This window comes from Coturnix japonica, chromosome 9 (genome assembly GCF_054131305.1).
Source record: "Coturnix japonica strain WE chromosome 9, WE-NBRP24, whole genome shotgun sequence".
Taxonomy (NCBI): Eukaryota; Metazoa; Chordata; class Aves; order Galliformes; family Phasianidae; genus Coturnix; species Coturnix japonica.
Genome location: NC_140671.1, coordinates 27,829,592 through 27,846,594, shown reverse-complemented (window position 1 = coordinate 27,846,594; position 17,003 = coordinate 27,829,592). Strand labels below are relative to the sequence as shown.

General features: G+C 52.9%; 3 protein-coding genes and 1 long non-coding RNA gene across 37 annotated transcripts in view; 3 read left to right on the top strand and 1 right to left on the bottom strand.

Moving 5' to 3' along the window:
* Positions 1 to 513: 513 nt before the first annotated feature.
* Positions 514 to 4,303, top strand: FBLIM1 (filamin binding LIM protein 1). 7 transcript variants are annotated; one of them, XM_085509777.1, is made up of 9 exons: positions 514 to 568; positions 1,444 to 1,578; positions 2,152 to 2,347; positions 2,664 to 2,800; positions 2,879 to 2,990; positions 3,068 to 3,237; positions 3,330 to 3,508; positions 3,590 to 3,701; positions 3,847 to 4,303. In XM_085509777.1, the coding sequence occupies exons 2-9, from the start codon at positions 1,570 to 1,572 to the stop codon at positions 3,958 to 3,960; spliced, it is 1,029 nt and encodes a 342-aa protein (XP_085365903.1). In that variant the 5' UTR covers positions 514 to 568; positions 1,444 to 1,569; the 3' UTR covers positions 3,961 to 4,303. The 7 variants fall into 7 exon arrangements, with proteins under 7 accessions (XP_085365903.1, XP_085365907.1, XP_085365904.1 ...); XM_085509781.1 differs by having other exon boundaries at positions 3,042 to 3,237; XM_085509778.1 differs by having other exon boundaries at positions 672 to 1,578.
* LOC116654318 (uncharacterized) lies at positions 4,141 to 6,578 on the bottom strand. Its single transcript, XR_004309473.2, has 2 exons — positions 6,234 to 6,578; positions 4,141 to 4,772 (listed from the first exon to the last, which is right to left on the bottom strand). It is a non-coding gene; the product is annotated as an uncharacterized LOC116654318 (long non-coding RNA).
* Positions 6,579 to 7,390: 812 nt separating this feature from the next.
* Positions 7,391 to 15,484, top strand: LOC107323540 (uncharacterized). Of its 21 annotated transcripts, XR_014932121.1 has the most exons (10): positions 7,391 to 7,532; positions 7,634 to 7,781; positions 8,058 to 8,186; positions 10,284 to 10,335; positions 10,804 to 10,897; positions 11,549 to 11,605; positions 12,066 to 12,240; positions 12,892 to 12,954; positions 13,357 to 13,480; positions 15,206 to 15,484. XR_014932121.1 is itself a non-coding variant. In XM_085509784.1 (6 exons), exons 1-5 carry the CDS (start codon positions 9,604 to 9,606, stop codon positions 12,922 to 12,924), a joined length of 339 nt encoding a protein of 112 aa, XP_085365910.1. In that variant the 5' UTR covers positions 9,463 to 9,603; the 3' UTR covers positions 12,925 to 12,954; positions 15,206 to 15,484. The 21 variants fall into 21 exon arrangements, 2 of the variants coding, with proteins under 2 accessions (XP_085365910.1, XP_085365909.1); XR_014932122.1 differs by lacking the exon at positions 7,634 to 7,781 and having other exon boundaries at positions 7,391 to 7,575; XR_014932123.1 differs by lacking the exons at positions 7,391 to 7,532; positions 7,634 to 7,781; positions 8,058 to 8,186 and adding an exon at positions 9,463 to 9,706 and having other exon boundaries at positions 12,117 to 12,240.
* A 1,011-nt stretch (positions 15,485 to 16,495) lies between these two features.
* Positions 16,496 to 17,003, top strand: part of SPEN (spen family transcriptional repressor) — a 51,934-nt gene continuing 51,426 nt past the window's right edge. For 5 of the 8 annotated variants that reach the window (XM_085509754.1, XM_085509753.1, XM_015882263.3 and 2 more), the window contains exon 1: positions 16,599 to 16,733. In XM_085509754.1, the coding sequence (XP_085365880.1) occupies positions 16,651 to 16,733 (83 nt within the window). In that variant the 5' untranslated portion in view covers positions 16,599 to 16,650. Of the gene's footprint in view, positions 16,734 to 17,003 lie in introns of all 8 variants that reach the window. The other 3 variants (XM_085509758.1, XM_085509760.1, XM_085509759.1) reach the window with 3 other exon arrangements.

Genomic DNA, 17,003 nt, shown 5'->3' with positions numbered 1-17,003 from the left:
CACTGGGTTGGGGTCCAGCTCAGGGACAGCCAGGGCAGAACTTTCTGGAGGGGGTGCATGCTGGAAAGGGGCACAGAGGCACAGAGGGGTGCCCCCAACCCCTGCACCCTTTCTGCCTTGCTGGAGGGCACCCAGCCCTACACCGGCGGGTGCAGGGTTTGGGGAAGGGGGTACAGCAGGAGAGGGGATGGGGCTGGGGTCACCTTGGGGTGTGTGGGGCATCTAGAGATGTATGGGACTGCAGGGGGATCCTGAGGGTGTATGGAGGCGCGTGGGGTATCGTGGCGATGTGGGACGTCGTAGGAGCCCTTTAGGGTCACGGGATAACCTAGGGGTGCATGGGACACCCCCAAGCACAAGGTAGAACCGAGGGAGCTTCGGGCAGCTGGTGGGGGTATGGGGCCGCCTGCCGGGGGGGGGCGGGCCGTGGGGCAGGAAGGGGGGAGGAGGAGGAGGGAGGGGAGGGAGGAAGGGGCGGTGATGCCGCGGCTCTGCCCCCCCGCTGCCCCCGCTGCGCCGGGCAGGGCGCGCCCGCGGAGCGCACGGAGGGACCCGGAGCGCTGCCCAGGTAGGGGACGGGACGGGCACCGGCACGGCGGGCACCCCGGGGGCGCGGGGCCACCCCTGGCTGGCAGCGACCCTTCAGAGCAGAGTCCGCACGCTTTGCCCAGGTAGGGGACAGGAGACACCCCAGGTGCGGGGTTGAGGACATCCCCTGCTGGGACCGGGACACCCCGCGGTGGGACACGGGACTCCGCTGAGGAAGGGATAAAGGCGGCGGAGAACTGTGCAGGGATGGGACAGGATACCGGGAACCGCCCCCAAGGAGGGGAGCGGGGGTCCCAGGTAGGGGAGGGGACACTGGGGGCCACCGCCACAGTCCCCACAGCATCCTCCGAGATTTGGGGGTGTGTGTGCGGGATCTGTTGGCAGAGAGGGGAGGAGGAGAGCCTTCATCCACCCCAATTTGGGGAGAGGTGCCCCATCCGCAGCCTCCACCCCATAGCTCCCACCCCCTCTGGTACCCGTGCTTTTGGGGTGACTCTCACAGGATACCACAGCCCCATCCCAGCGCAGCCGCAGCCGCCCCAAAGCAGGAAGGTGCTGCCCTCCCGTTGTGGGGCACCCCACTAAAAGCACAGTGCAGACCCCAGGTTGCCACCCTCCAGCTTCAGCCACCCCGCTGGGCGGCGGCAGGGCAGCAATGGGGCCGCTGGCGGCTGGGCTGCCCCAGCACAAAGAGGAATGCGCCGAGCACATGGTTCACATTAGCCCTGCAGATGGATTTTTTTCTTCCCCCCTTATTTTCCATGGGGAGCAGGTGAAGGTTTGCGTGCAGGGCGAGGGCTGGCAGCGCCGGGACCCGTTTGGGTTCTGCCGGCGGGGAGGGAGGGAGCGCAGCCACTCCGGATTCTCCTTTTTCCTCCCTTTTCTTTGAGTCAGAGGCTGAAGTCAGCAGTGTGCCCGGCACACAGCGATTTCCCCACCGCAGAGGATGTGGGGATGCCCGTGAGCGGGACTTAGAGTGGAACTGCCCTGTGCTGAATACGGAGTGAGACCGGGCAGCTCATGGCACAGGTACTGCTGTGCAGCGCTGCAGGGATGGACGCAGTGCTGGGTGAAGCCTGGGGGTCCCCCGGAGCTGTTTTGGAGGGGGAAGCAGGGAGGAAGCGGCTCCCGGCTGCTTTTCCCATTGCTGAGCACAGCCCTTTTCCTTCCCGAGTGGGGTCAGACGGGGTCGGGCACATCCTGCATGTGCGGGGGCTGCTGCGCTCTTACAACCCCATTTTCTACAGGCAAGTTGGGTTCCTCCCGCTGTGTGATCCCAGCTGGGGTCAATAAGAGAGGAAAAAAGGGGGGTGTCAAGGCTGGCAAAAGGCTGGGGTTGGTAAGGAATGCTTGGGAGAAAGTGGGAGATGGGGGCTGCACATGCTGCCACAGCCAGGTGCTCTCTGGGTGCCACGAGGTCATTTATTGCCGTGCCGTGGGGCGGGGATGCCCGTTCCTTATTGCCTATCCAGGAAGAGGAAGAGGAGGTGGGTTGAGGCTGAAGGACAGCGGCAGCCGCAGGCACAGGGCACTGCTGTGCTGCTGGCACATCGCTTTCTGCTTTCTTCATTGTTTTCCTTATTTTCTCTCCCCAAACCCCAGCCCATGTCCAGCCCTTCCGCCGTTTCTACGATGCTGCCCAGGAAGGCAGAGAAGAGGATGGCGTCGTCTGTCTTCATCACCCTGGCATCCCCACGGAGGGAGGCGGCCCCCAGGGAGCAGCCCCACACAGGGGTATCACTGCCTGCCCCCGAGGGCACCCCTCGCCCCCCGCTGACCCCAGCACTGCCCAATGGAGGTGAGGAGCGGCTGTGAGGCACCATGTGAGCACAGTTCTAATGCTATGGAGATGCTTTGCTAAATGATGTGGGTGCCAGAGGATGGGGGTGGTGATTTCTGAGGGTCACTCCCCAGATCCCCACATCAAGTGCAGGATGGATCCAGGTGCCAGGAAAGGGAGATGTTTGCTCTCCACAGCCAGGTGCTTATCAGCGTTTGCTTTTGGGGCTGGTCGGTGGGGAGTGTTGGTACAAAGCTGTCGGGGCGTTATTGCAGGGGGATATTGCGGGGCTGGCAGTGCTCTCCCAACACGCTGTGCCTGGCTTTTGCTGCAGGATCCTGCCCTCGCTCCCCAGCTCTGCCTTCATCCCCACCAGCTCTCATCCTCTCCGAAGCGCCCCAGCCCATCTCCGTGGAGGCACTGGCTCCAGCTCTGCAGCAGCTGGACCTCATGGCACCCACCACAGTGCAGGTCAGGACCATGAGTGTGCCTCAGTTTCCCCATCCTCAGGGGCTCAAATATAATGTGTGTTTTCCTCCTGCTTGCCAGGCTCCTTTTGCCTTCCCTGCTGAACTGAGGCCTCCCCAGTTTTGCCAGGGGCAAGCAGACAAGCCGCAATGGCAGGACACAAACGGGCACATGGAGAGGGACAGCTCCCATGGTAAGCACACAGAGCTGGCTATGGTGGTCCCCAGTGGGGTCACCAAAGCAGCTCCGTGCCCTGCTCCCATCCCACAGACATCTGCGCCTTCTGCCACAAAGCCGTGGGCCCACGGGAGCCGACGGTGGAGGCGATGCGGAAGCAGTACCACGCTGACTGCTTCACCTGCCGCACCTGCCAGCGACGCCTGGCCGGCCAGCGCTACTACCAGAGGGATGGCCGCCCCATCTGCGATACCTGCTACCAGGTATGGTGGGCATGACAGGGAGCAATGGCACCTTGGGGAATGATGGCATTTGGGGAGCAATGGAATCTTGCATGTCCTCTCCCCACCTGCAGGCCACGCTGGAGAAGTGTGCCGAGTGCCAGGGGCTGATCACTGAGCGCATCGTGCGTGCCCTGGGCAAAGGCTTCCACCCCAGCTGCTTCGCCTGCGCTGCCTGCGGCCGGGCCATCGGTGCTGAGAGCTTTGCAGTGGATGAGCAGGGCAAGGTGTACTGCGTGGCCGACTTCTACAGGTGGGGCAGTACCCAGCGGGGGGGTCCGGCTGATCCCTGTCGCCCCATGGTCTCACGTCACACCCATCTTATCCCACCAAGGAAATTCGCCCCAGTGTGCGGTGCCTGCAAGCGCCCCATCATCCCTGATGAGGACACCTACAAGATTGAGTGCCTGGGACGTAGCTTCCACGAGAGCTGCTACCGCTGCGAGGTATGGCCCCAAAACTAAGTGCTGTCCCAGTGCCTTGCAGAGTACCTGGGGTTGGAGGCAGGCACGAAGCGTGGGTTGGTGGTGAGGTGCAGCAGCATGGCACAGGGCTGCAGGAGAGCCCTACATGTGGCTGCACTGCTTGCAGAGCTGCGGGACGCCACTGTCGCCGGAGCCGACGGAGGATGGGTGCTACCCGCTGGGCCAGCAGCTGCTCTGCAAAGCCTGCCACATCTGCCGGCGGAACGAGTCGTCCTGCTGAAGGACGGGCAGTGAGACGGGGCTGTGCCATAGGGATGAACCCACCGAGAGCAGCAGGACCAGTGTGTCATCAACCTGCACCAGGACACCACAGCTCAGCCTCTTCCAGCTGCTCATCACAAGCAGCAATAGCCCTGGGAGAGCAGCGGTGCTGGATGAGCTGAGGGTTTGTTCACTTTGGTTTTGGTTTTTTGATCCTGTTTTTGAGGCTGGTTTGATTTCTTCTGTGTTTTTCTTTTTTCTCAACCTTTCTCGGGGCTTTGTTCAAACCCTTCTCTCTGCGGTGATGCAGAGAGCAGCACTGATTTCGCTCCTTGTCATTACATAAAACCCCGAGCTAAAAATGCCGTCTCTTTCATCCGCCCGTTTCCTGCATCCCAAACTTTCAGAAGGCAAGTTTAGAAAGAAGGAAGTAGCCACATCAGGACCCCGTGGGTCAGCTCGGGAGGCAGCGGGCTGGGCACAGCTTGGGCTGCTGGCTGATAGCATGGCTGGGATGGGATGGAGAGCAGGGGGTCCATTCTGGGTACAAAGGGTGTGTGGCGTTTCTCTGCTCTGTCTCACACAAGTCCCGGGCCGGCAGAGGGCAGCAGGAGCACAAATTCCTCAATTGGGTGGAAAAACTGCCTGGTTTCTGTATGCAGCAGCGCTGGTACTGACGCTTGGGTTTTGTGTCTTATCCAATGTAATGCCACTCCGCCAGCTGAAGCTTTCTGACTTGCTTTTGGTCCGTGGTATGGAATATTTGGCGTTTATAAAGCCACAAATCAACTGCAGGAATCAAGAGCATCTGAGTCAATATTTAATGCTTCCCTGATGGAAAGAAAAAAAGATGTTAAAAAGAAAAAAAGACAGCAGACAAATGTTTCTAGGTCACGTTGCCTAAAGTCTGCCCAGCACACGAATGAAAGGGTTAATGTATGGGTAATGTATGGAGTCATCACACCAACCCCAGTGTTTCCTGCTGTCTCTCCCCATCTACAAAGCCTATTATTCATGTTGGTCTGCAGCCACCCCTCGGGGTACAGATGGCTGTCAGCTGTTTGTGAATGAGGTGCTCGTGTACAGCTGTGGTGTGTCCTGTAGTTGGGATGGTCACATATAGAGGCGGCTTTGGAGTTTGATGGGGGTGCACAGATAGGGAAGTAAACTGATTACAGCTGATGTGAGCTGCTCTCTGGGTGGGTAAGGGGAGAAGCATTGTGAGCTGGGGTCTGGAGTGTGTTGCTGAGCCTGGAAAGCACAACTTTGTGTTTTCCTCTGTGTGGATATCAAGGAATTGTGCTGTCTGTCCATCCCCATCAAGTCCTGGGGGTCCCGTTCTGCTGCCGAGTGTGCAGGCACCAATTGCAACAGCTCAGCCCATCCTTGAGCTCCTCACCCCATCGAAAGCAATTTTGCAAGGGGAAAAAGTGTAAAGTCCACCTCCTTACTCAACACCAACGTGCCCACATCTGCCAACAAAAACACAAAGCACACCCGCAGCAACGCAGAGCTCATTCTTTACCCCCAAAGGCCTTACAGAGCTCCCCCCAGATCACCCAGAGGTGCAAAACCTGATGAGGTCTTGCAAGTGGAGGTGCAAAAGGGCAAGGAGCAGCGCCTGCACAACGCCCTGGGCTGCTGCAATCAGCCCGTCCTTTCTTGCAATCCCTCTTGGCAGGCCAAGGCGAGCGGGGAGGGCCCTCTCCCATAGACTGGCTGCTCTCCAAGGAGAAGCAAATGCAAATATTTCTTCACTTCGGGCTGGGTGCGGCCTGGGGATAAAATTTCCCTGGTCTTTCCCAGAGAAGGCATCCGACACCGTGCACTGCTCCCAGGAACATGAGAATGTAGGGCAAAAAACCACAGAGATTATCTTTCTTGCAGCTCTAGGGTTGTTAAAAGGAGCTGACAGGAATAACCGAGATATTTTTAAGTCAACCATCAAGGTTTCTCTTTGTAACAGAAAAGGCATTTTGCAGGTTTCACTTGCGAGCTGAAGATTTTGGTGCAGCATAAGCAGGATTGTAAAGGGAAATGGGTTGGAAACGGCCCCATCAGCCGTGAGAAATGTGAAAAGCAGGCGGTGGGCTGAGGGAGAGCTGAGCTGGATTCCTGGCATGCCTTCCCTCTGCCATCACTGCTCAGAGGTGAAAGCTGCTGGGGAGCAGCAAGCAGGAGTGATGGGGAAACTGAGGCTGGGGAAAAGGAGAATGAAGGAGCAATGGCCACAGTGCTTTGTTTTTCTTTTAATATGGATTTTAGAGCTGGAGGAAATGTTTTTTTCCTTACCACCACCCCCTTTGCTTGACCTGAGTTAGTTGTGAGCGTGTCCCAGCTGGCTTGCTGCAGTGTCATCCTTTCTGGCACAGCATTCGGACTCATTTTCTTTGCACTTCCCTGTGCTCAACGCGACCTAAAAGCCAGAAGCTCTCATGAAACGCGCTCTGGTGAAGGGAGAGGGTTGGAAAGCAGCTGGAATTGTTCTGGGTTAAAAATAAGCCCTGAAATTCTCCAGCTTCGTGATTTGGAGCATAGCCAGGATGAAAAAAAAAAAAAAGAAAGAAAGAAAAAAACAAAAGCGAAAAAGCCACAAAGAAAATAACACTGTGCTATTGTCCTTCTATCCAGAGGGCTGTTTAAAGAGGATCCTGCAGCAGGACCTGCCTGGATCATCCCCTCCATATGCAGCACTGGGGGGTTATTTTTAACGCAGTGTTTTCCATATGCCAGGGGAAAAAAAAGCATCCTGTTATGCAAGCGTTGTTACCAGGCTGCAAATTATAAGCCGGGTTATTAAATAAATAAGGCAAAAAATAAATATATTTTTAAAAACTCACCCAACCCATCCTATGTCTGACAACAGACACAAGGGAGCTCTGACAGCATCCACCCTATCATCAGTGTGCATTACAGCATCATTTCAACATGCTTTTCCAGATGGAATTAAGGATTTTTACCCAGCTCTGACTTGGAGCGGTTTATTTTCTTCTTTATTTCGCTGGGGGTGTTGATTGGAACCCAAGGTGTGTGCTTTGTTTAATAATAATAATATAGAAAAGGGCAGAAGGTGTCTGTCTGTCAGGGAGACTCACGGACATCAGCAAAGGGTGAGGGGAATATCTACTGAAATTAAATATACCCCTTAACTCTGTGTAAGGTCAAACTTTCCCTCACAGACTTCACCCTCAGGGTGCTGAGGAGACCTGATCCCCTTTTCCCGACACTGTTTTAAGAACACCACGTAAGCTCCTCATTCTGTGGAGGAGTAAAATAAGTAAATAATAAGTAAATAAATAAAATGGGGGTAAAAAACGAGCAGACGAGGATGTTTTCCTCACAGAAAGGGGTGAGGGATGCAGACGGCCGCGCTGCACAGCGCCGCCCGCGGTACTGCAGGGCCCCGCCCGCTGCTGGCTTCACAAAATGGCGCCCGGCAGCTCCGCGACGAGCGGTCTGAGGCGACAAAATGGCGGCGGGCGGACAGCGCGGGTTGGGCCCGGGCCGCCTTCAGGGCCCTTCGTTCTTCTCCCGTCCCCCTCACCGTCCTGTTTTGAGGTGTTTTTCCCCTCATAGCGTGAAGATTTTGGGGTCAGTGCTGCTCTTTCCGCCCCCTCCACACGCGCGATCGCAGGTGGGTATTTTGATAGCTTGATGCCTCATTTCTCCCCCTCCGCCTTTCTCCTCCGCAGGGGTTGTAGCCATCGCTGTCCTCATCGCGTGGAAAATGCCCAATTAAAAAACAAACAAACAAACAACAAAACAACACCAAAAAAAAAACCCAGCCCCGAACAGCCGAGAACTGAAGGAAGGAACTAACTCCTCACGGCCGCCATTCTGGTAATTAAAAACATACATGTGGTGTGATCAGATGTGGTAATGTTAAAAAAAAAAGAAGAAAAACCTAAATCCTGTGACATCCAAGTGGAGGCTGCAGCTGCGATACCACACATATTCCTTTCCTTTTTTAATTGTTTGTAATGCTTTCTTACCTTTACCCACACCACAGTGTTGTAGCATTGCCCCCCCTCCTTTGTTAAAAGCCTAACCTAAAATAACCTAAACCTAACCATACCTAAAATACCTTTCTTTTTAATTTATTTTCTTTTAAAACAGAGATTTAGGGCCGTGCAGGCGCTCTTTATTCCCATGTTTCCATATATCTCCTTATCCCAGAGATGGACACAAAGCCACACACCTACAATGCTATGATCCAGTTACACGCAATTACTCTCACTTTGGCCCGTACGTATCTTGGATTTTATATATTTATTACCTTTGTTTTCTTCCATTGGCTTTTTACTGTCCTAAGAGGAAAAAAAAAATAAAAAAATTACACGCATACACCCAAAAGAAAAATAAAATATAATAATAGATTTTAAAAAAAAGGAAAAAATAAGCAAAAAACAACCCATTTGATCAGTCCGTGGTGGAGGTTGGTGCCTGAATGCTTTATTTGTTCCACAGAGGTGTAGATTTCCCTTGGGATGTTGGGAAAGGCTTTCTTAATTAAAGGATAAAAATAAAAAATAATAGTAATAATTAAAAAAAAAAAACAACAGTGAAACAGAACAAAAAAAAAAGGAAAATAATATTATTTTTAAAAATATATATTAAAAAATAAAAGAAGCAGCTGAAGCTGCCAATGCAATCGGGCAGGCACTGAATTCATTGCACCGAAATGAGGACGGCTGAGCTGAACTGAGTGGCAGGGCTTAGTGCAGCTCCGGGAGGAGGGCTCAGCTCCTCGGTCCCACTCTCCAGCGCTGCACACACACAATTTATCTGCTTTTGTGCTTCATTTCCAGCCCCCATGGCTGCCCTACGTGATGCACGGAGCGGCGTTGCGTGCCCCGGTGCTGTGCATTCCTCTCCCTTTTATTGCCTGCTCTATGGCTCGCTCGCTTTTTTCTCTCCCCCCTCTGCGGGCAGCAGGGTTGCTTTGCTTTGCTTTCCTCTCCTCTCGGCTTGCTGATTCCAGAAGTTTCTACAGCAGAGGAAATGCACGGGGGAGGGGAGCACCCACTGCGGAGCTTTGCCGCAGCCGGGCAGGCGTGGAGGAGGAGGAGGAGGATGCGGAGGATGCACCACCTCCCTCTCCTTCTTTCCCCCCTCCCTCCTTGGTTCAGGACGCTTTCCAAGCCTCTCCCCCTCGCTACATTTCCCCATCCTTGCAGAGGGTGCTGGGAGGTGTTTGCAAGATGAGTTTTTTGTTGTTTTTTTTTTTCCTTTCACCCCCCCAACACACACACGCTCAGTTTCCTCCCCCTTTGCTAAATAAATTAAAAGCAGAGATGCCTCCTGATGGAGATGGATGAGGCTGGGCTCACTTGCATGCACTGTGCCGCAGCTCCGATCTGCTGCTTAGGGCAGAAGTGACCTTTCCCAGGCAGTGGGAGGGAGCTTCCCCCCACCCCGCTATGCTGCTGTTTGGAATTCATCTTACATAGCAGCCTTATTTTTTCTTTATCCCCCCTCCAAAGATCAGCGTGCTGCTTCAGTGACTGCTTTATTACGGCTTTATTTTATTATTATTATTTTCAGCTTCCTTGTGATCGTTTTGTGTGCGTGTCTGTGTGTGTGCTTTGAACTGCATCTTAAAATTGCCCAGCTGGAGACAAGTCTTGATTAGAACTGGAACAATAGCTCCATTTTATTAATAATGGGAAGGATTTACGATCCTACAGCACCTTCCTTGGAAGGCTTTCAAACCCATTTGCAAACTCTCACAAATGTAAGCTCTCACAGCCCTGCCTGTGAGGTGGGTAAGTATATCCACGGTGCCACCAAAAATCAGGGAGAGCTGGAGTCGGTGTGTGCTAAAATAATGGTAGATCCGGTGGGTTTCAGGGCTGCAAAGCTGGGAGGAGGGAGGCTGGTAAAAGCTGGAACCTAAATCTATTTGCTGTTTGTAGATGCGGATATCTGTCTTTGTCCTGGGAACCAGGCTGCTGTTTCTCAGCCTGCTCCGTGCTCCTCCTTTGCTTTTTGCAGTGCAAGGGTTCGGACTTGCCTGCTTGTCAGTAAACATCTGCTTATAGATTTTATTTTTTAATTCATTGCTTTTTTGTAGTCCCCAGGTGACCTCCTTTAGTGCTGGCTCCGCTGCGGTCTGACCACAGCTTTGCATTAAAGCAGGCTGTGAGCACTAATGTGTCTCCATGCAAGTCCACGTGACCTTGCTCAGGGGACAGGGCCCACTGAGCTAATGCAGATGCTCCACTTCAATTACACAACCCTGCATCCCCTCCCTGACCCAAGTAGTGCGGGGGAATGTTGCAATGCTATGGGTGAAAGCTGTCTTCTGCCCTAATTTTTCTCTCTTTTTTCTTTTCCTACCAGGGAAATGCAGGATTGTTTGTGTAACTCCCACTCTACAGCAGATAGTTTCACTGTGAGTACTGTAAACACGCAGCACGCTGGGCAGTGGGATCTGGCCTTGTTGAGGAGGATAAGGCACAGTGCTCTGGTTCTGTGTGTGCCCTACACCACCGCAGAAAGCCACAATGTTTCTGTGGTTACTTCTGGAGGGCATGAGTGGGTCCCAGGGCTTCCCCTTCCCACCATGTACTGTTTCATAAAAGGAAGTGCTGCTGCTTCTGGAAGAAGCTCTACATTGTGGCCATAGTAAAAAAGAAAGGCTATGGATTAGTCTTCTTTATCGTTAAAGGAGGCTGTGTTTGCTTGTGTGTGATGTTAACCATTAGTTTACTTGGGAGGGCTGGTAATGTGCTCGGGTCACCACTCCTGGAGCAGTGGCACCAGGCTGCATCACGCTGCTGCTGGCAGGTGCCAAAGCTGACGGGCTGCATGTTGGTCCCCTTCCATCCCTGTTCCCTTTTCACTATCTCTGCACTGGCAGGTGTGGAAAGGAGGAGATTGAAACAACAGCGAGGAGGACAGGCGAGGTTCCAATGCAAGGGGAGAAAACCTGTGCTCTTTTATCCTTGAACATGGTAGTTTTTATTCTAAGCACAACTGACTGTATCTTGTATTAAGACTTAGTTTGACCCTTTAGGATGATAAAACAGCGCTGGTTTTTAACCGTTTATTTTTATCCCTTCCCTGTGGTTGTGTAGAGGAGTGAGCTGTGCAATGAGATAGCAAAGGACAGCTCCCTCCCCCTTTCCCATTTAAAAAACCTTCCAGAGTTGTGTGTTCCTGAAGTGCTGCATAGGCAGAAAGCATACAATGTGCTTGTCAGCATTGTGCTGATGTGTGGCACGTTAAAAAACAACAAAAAAATACACACAAAAGGGGTGTGGAGAGCGGGTGCCTCCAGGGAGTAAAATTGTGGGGCCCCTTTCCCTACCAGCACACAGACCTACACGCAATAGTTTATTACTTCTCATTTTGCTCAGGCAAATGTAACACACAGACATCAGTGGGAGCGTTGCAACGTGTTTAATGGTGTTGCTGAAGATCAGGGTCCCCTTGAACTATTTTTCCTGTGAGCTTGCTCCCATGAGATGCTGCAGCTTTATTACTCAATTCCTCAAAGTTGTACTTACTTGCCAGGAGGAAGGAGAATGCTTCCTTTCTGGGTGTAATTTCTTTTGTTGTGTGGCAGAAGGTAATCAAAAGCAGCTGGTTCTGATCTCTCCTAGGTCACCGTGACTTCAACATGCTCAGTCCAACCAGTCACTTGTGAGCAAGGAGAGCAGGTATTGACACCTCCTCATTAGCCTTTGTCAATGAGAATATTGGCTTTGGTGTTGTGTGAGTGCCTCTAGCTGACCAGTGGAGGGGCCCTACCCTGCTACGCTGGAGCAGCTCTTTCTGAGCAGTGATTTCATTGCCTGGTTGCTGCAGTGATCTGGAGCACAGCTGTGACTTTATGCTCTTCTGGCAGAAATTTAGCTGAGGGTAAGTGTGAGATGTCCAGGCCAGATTTCATAGCGTGATGGAGAGCTGGGAGAAGCTTTTGTATGGTGTATATGAAAACTGCCGATTGCTTGTGTTCCTAAAAAGGCTCATCTGTGTTTGAATTAAACAAGCCTGGATAGGACATTCATTTTGTTCTCCTGTTAGGGATGTATTTGGAGATATGCCTGGTGCTGATCGGAGGCCTCTGCTGGCCTGCAGGTGCAGGGGAACAACACAAACAGTTTGGGATGCTTTCAGGTTTTTCAGGCCACTGCACCCTGTGGGAACTGTACGACTTTTCTTTGGCAGTTTGGGATAACTGAGGGTTTCCTTGGACTTCTACCACCGCATGTTTGGGATTGAAGAGTTACCAGAACAACATCTGTGAGGTTTCCAAGCTAAACAAAGCCTGAATTTCTGGTGCAAAAAGCAAGTGAGCAATATAAGCCTCTACTCTTCTTCCATTTGGGTGAAACTGCAGCCTTTTAAGCTTTCCTGTTATGCCAAAGAGGTAAAAGAGCATAAGCATGCGCTGTGAGTTCTGCAGTGTTATCGGCGATGTAAAATGAAAGCCAAAGCTAGCCAAGAAGCTGCTCTCCTTTCAAACACAATAGGTCTCCATGCACAAGTACTTTTCTTTTTTGCCTTTCCCTGAAGTGAAAGAGCAATAATGGCACAAGTGTGCACTCAGTCTGCTTCATTTAGAACACAGTGATGCGACTTCAGTGCCAACACAGTGAATCAAAGGCATTGAAGATAGCTGGCTTGCTATTTATTTTGCTCTGGGCATGACAATCAGATGTGATTGGGAATGTGAAGAAGAGCATCCTTGCAGTGTTTTAAACCCTTGTCCTGCATCATCTCCAGTGGGATTTCTGTCATTCCTGCTGGGCATTACCTGTGAGGCTTTTCATGGGGAGCTAAAGCACTGCAACTGTGTGTTAAACATGGCAACATACAGGATACAGTGATCTCTCCAGTCCTCGGAGGTTCCTGTCCTTTGCACTATTCAACCCAGGTGGGCTGGGTGGCTGTTATTTGTTTTTTTCCTCCTTTCATCTTATTCCCCTGCAATGTTTTGCAGCCTGGAAGACTGAAGGCTCCGCCTAAAGGATGAAATGCTTCATGTTTGGACAAAACCTGGCAGGTACAGCACTTTAGGATGTTGTTGCAGAGACATTTGGGGGCAAAAGGGACCAGGGCAGAATCTGTCCTTGTAATGTTTCTATTATTTTCCTAACACTGGGTGAAAAACTAAGTATTAATTCCAAAAAAATTCTACTATGCAGTAAACAAAAATGAGTTCTGCAATCCTCTGATTGCACACAGGGTTTTGCTTGCATGGCTTAGCAATTGCTCCGTACTCTGCTGTTGAAGAAACATCTATTTTTGGGTAGCAACGTATTTTGAAAACGGATGTGTGCTTTTATATACATGTACACAAATGGGTTCAGTGTAAACCCAATTCCAGGAGCTCCTGAGCTGTGTTTGCTGTGCTGCAGGAGGTGACTGATGCTCAGCCATTGGCCATAATAGCATTATTTTGCAGTAGCTCTCAGCAGCGTGGATGAAAACACCGTGGAGTCAGAGAATCCTGGTGCAGCTGATTCAATGACTCAAAGGGATGTTCTGGATGGAGTTAACACATCGTGAAGACTTGGAGCACTAAAGAGGCAAGGACTGAAATCAATAGCTTTATTAATTCAAATCCTATACTTTGTGTTGTCGCTTAGGATTCAGAATCAGGCTTCACGTTCAAAGCGTTATCAGCACGTTAGGCAGTATCCTCTGTCTTGGCAACACATGAGCCCAAATATCAAAAAGCACCAATCCCTTTTTGGAGGAAAATTATCCATTGCATAAAATGTAATGGGTAAGCAATAAAATTAGCGCAGCAATTCAAGCTGGCTTAAAAAATGAGATAAAAGCTTGGCTGGCAATTTGATATTCAGCCGCCATACTGTTGTGTTAATAAATATAGTCAATGAACAGGAAAGGCATGTCAATAAAATGCCTCATGGCAAGATGTTGGTGGAGCTGACTGACTTGAACAAAGCAGAGCCCCGAGTATCTGAGAGCTCTTGTCTGAGCCAACACACCATTTCTCTGCACAAAGCAAAGCAAGCTGGGTGCTTACTGGACACTGAGGGTAATCGCTGCGTGCTGTGAATGCGAGGGCTGTAATCCATGCAGGTCTGGTCAGTGCTGTGTCCCCAGCTGTGGGGAGCAGTGTGATGCCTCCCACACCAAGCTGCAGCTGCAATGCCGTGAGCTCACAAAGCAGAGCCCTCAGTGAGCCAGGGCTGATAGCAGGGAGTTATGATTTCAGCAAACACAGCCCTTGTTGCTGTCCTTGTTCCATATCTTATCTTTTATTTTTATTACTGTTTTTTTTTTTACCACCACTTGGGTTAGAAACGTTACCAACATTAAGTTACATGTTAAAAATGTATGAGCAGTGCTGTGGGCTCGCTCTGTAAAGTGCCTTTCTATTTATCCACGTTTGCTCCTAGATGGGAGGCTGCTCTGGCTGTTCCCTTTGCTTTTGGTTTGAACCCCAAGGATGTTTTCTGATCCTCCTGCCCTTTTTTTTTCCTCCAAACTGGAGAGCTGCTAACTTTATTAGCTCCTTATATGGCAGCTCTGTTTTTCTCACGCCTTTAATGGCTCTCTTTTGATCTGTCCTGTTCCTGCTTTGCTTTTCTTGATGTGAACACGGTGTGCAAGCTGAGATGGGTTTATAACCTGCTCCCTCATTAATATCTGGCCTGGCATGTTAATCCTCTCCAAGTGGTGATAAGAAACATGCAGATGTTTTAACAGTGTTTGGCCGCAATGCCTGCAGATAGCTGGGTTCTCACTGTACTCTCTGTGTGGGTGAGCAATTAAACAGTGCCCTGTGGAGCCCTGGGCTCTGCCCTAGCGTGTGCTGGTGGATGAGAGACGCTGGGTGATGGGGAGCAGCTGGATGGAGTCTCCTGTTCTTGGCTGTTAGAGTAGGAGGGCTGCAGGATCAAGTGTTGACCTTTGATGCTTGCTCCCAAGCTTGCTGTCAGCAGGACGGGCCAGCAGGCTGCACACAGGTCCTCATGCAATGACCAGGACGACACCAGTTGCTGCCACCTCCTGTGCTGATGTCCCTTTGGCCTTCTGAGATGCAGGTCACACTCTCTCCAATCTGTGTTCTTTAAAATCTTCAGATGAGTCAGAGGGATCTGGTTACAGCAGCACTGCCCAAGCGTGGCTGTGTGTTGCAATTGGGAACAGCTTCCCCTCAAAGCACATTGGAATAATCCATTGGAATGCATCGTGGGCCAGGCTTTGCACTCCTCTTCCAGCTGCCTTTCATGTAAACGAAGCATTTTAAGTACTAATTTCAATGTTTCTTCTGTCCACAGGCCTTGTTTGTGACAGCTCCTTGTCTGTGGACGTCCTTCCAGCAGTGTGATGTGACAGCAGTGACCCTGAGGTTACTTTGAAGGACCTGGGAGGCTTTTTCTTGTCCCTCACAGGTGCTTCCCTGGCAAAGGGAGGGAGGAAAATGCTTTTCCTTGCACATGTGTGGCTTGGTCACACTCTTAACTCATAGATGGTTAGGCAGAGCTGGGGATAAGGCTGAGGTTTGCCCAGGCTGATGTGTGTCAGAGGGCTGATTAAATGCAGAGATCTGAACTCCAGCTCAATGTCTGGGACCACTTGTTGGACTTGATCCTTATGGGCACCTTCCATCTCAACCCACAGCTTGGGCAGAGAGAGAGACAGTGAGATGTGGTGAGCTCTATCCAACCCGCCCCTGGGGTTCATACAGCACTGAACTTTGGAGTCATCAGAGATAACACAGCACTACGGGCTGATAAAGGCTGTGTGATATGGGGCCGTTGTCTGCCTGCCCCTATTAACCTGTTACTGATGGCAGTGAGGGATGGGGCTGGATGCTGGGCAGCACCCATTAGTGCCTGGCAGCCCTTTCCATCGCACAGCCCGGCCCGTCCATCTCCCAGCCCCATTATAATAACCCCATTATAATAACCCCATTATAATAACCCCATTATATCGCTCCGTGCCATGTTTAATGTACTGAACAATCTATACTACAATCCATCCATCACCTTGCGCTGCAGCCCCACTTTTCGCCACGCATCCCTTCATTTGCCACAACCCACCTCTCTGCATTTATTAAATCTCTCGTAGCTCCATTTCCTGCTGGCACCTGCTGATTTTTAGCCGTATTTCTACCATCCCATCCATGTCCATCTCCACACACTCCATAACGTTGCTCTCCCCGCGCATGCGCACTCCGCCTCCCTCCCTCGGGGCGTTGCGCGCTCGCGCCCCTCCCTCCTCCCCGGGGCCGCGCGCCTGAGCGCGCACTGCGCCTGCGCGGGGGCCCCCGTGTGGCGCCGCGAGAGGAGGGGGGGGGGCAGCGGGCCCGAGGCGGCGGAGCAGCGAAGGGCGCGGAGGAGGAGGAGGAGGAGGAGGAGGAGGAAGGGGGGGCGCCGCGCTGCCGCTGACGGAGGAGGAGGAGGCAGCGAGCGAGCCACGGCCGAGCCGGGGGGAGGCACCGAGGAAGAAAAGCGGCCTCGGGGCAGCCCGCCGCCCCGCAGCCGGCCCGCGAGCCTCGGGGCCCCCCCGCGGGGGATGGTGTGGTCCGCCGGGGCCGCCGCCGCGGGGGGAGGCAGGGGACGCAGCCGGCGGCGCTGAGGGCGGCGGGGCCCCGCGGCGGAAGAGGCGGCGGAGGAGGAGGAGGAGGCGGAGGAGGCGGCGGCGCAGCGCGGGGGGAGGCGGCGGCGGCGGCGGTGGAGGCCGGGAGCCGGGGCAGGGGGCTCACCCCGCCGAGCGCAGCATGGTGCGGGAAACCAGGCACCTGTGGGTGGGCAACCTGCCGGAGAACGTGCGGGAGGAGAAGATCATCGAGCACTTCAAGCGGTGAGTGGGGCGGGGATGCGGGCAGAGCGGGGCCGGGAACCGCGGGGAGCCGCGCAGGGGAGCGAGGAAACGGCCGCGGAAACGCGGGTTGATCCGCACGGAGCCGCCGCAGGAACCGGCCGGGACGAGCCGCGCTCGGCGCCGTTCGGAGCCGCCTTCCCCTCCCGGCGTGTGCGGCCCTCGGAGCGCAGCGCTGCCGTAGCGGCCCCGCCGTGCGCGGCTCCGGCCGCTGGGGGCTGAGCGCGGGGCGCTGACAGCGATCCCGGCTCC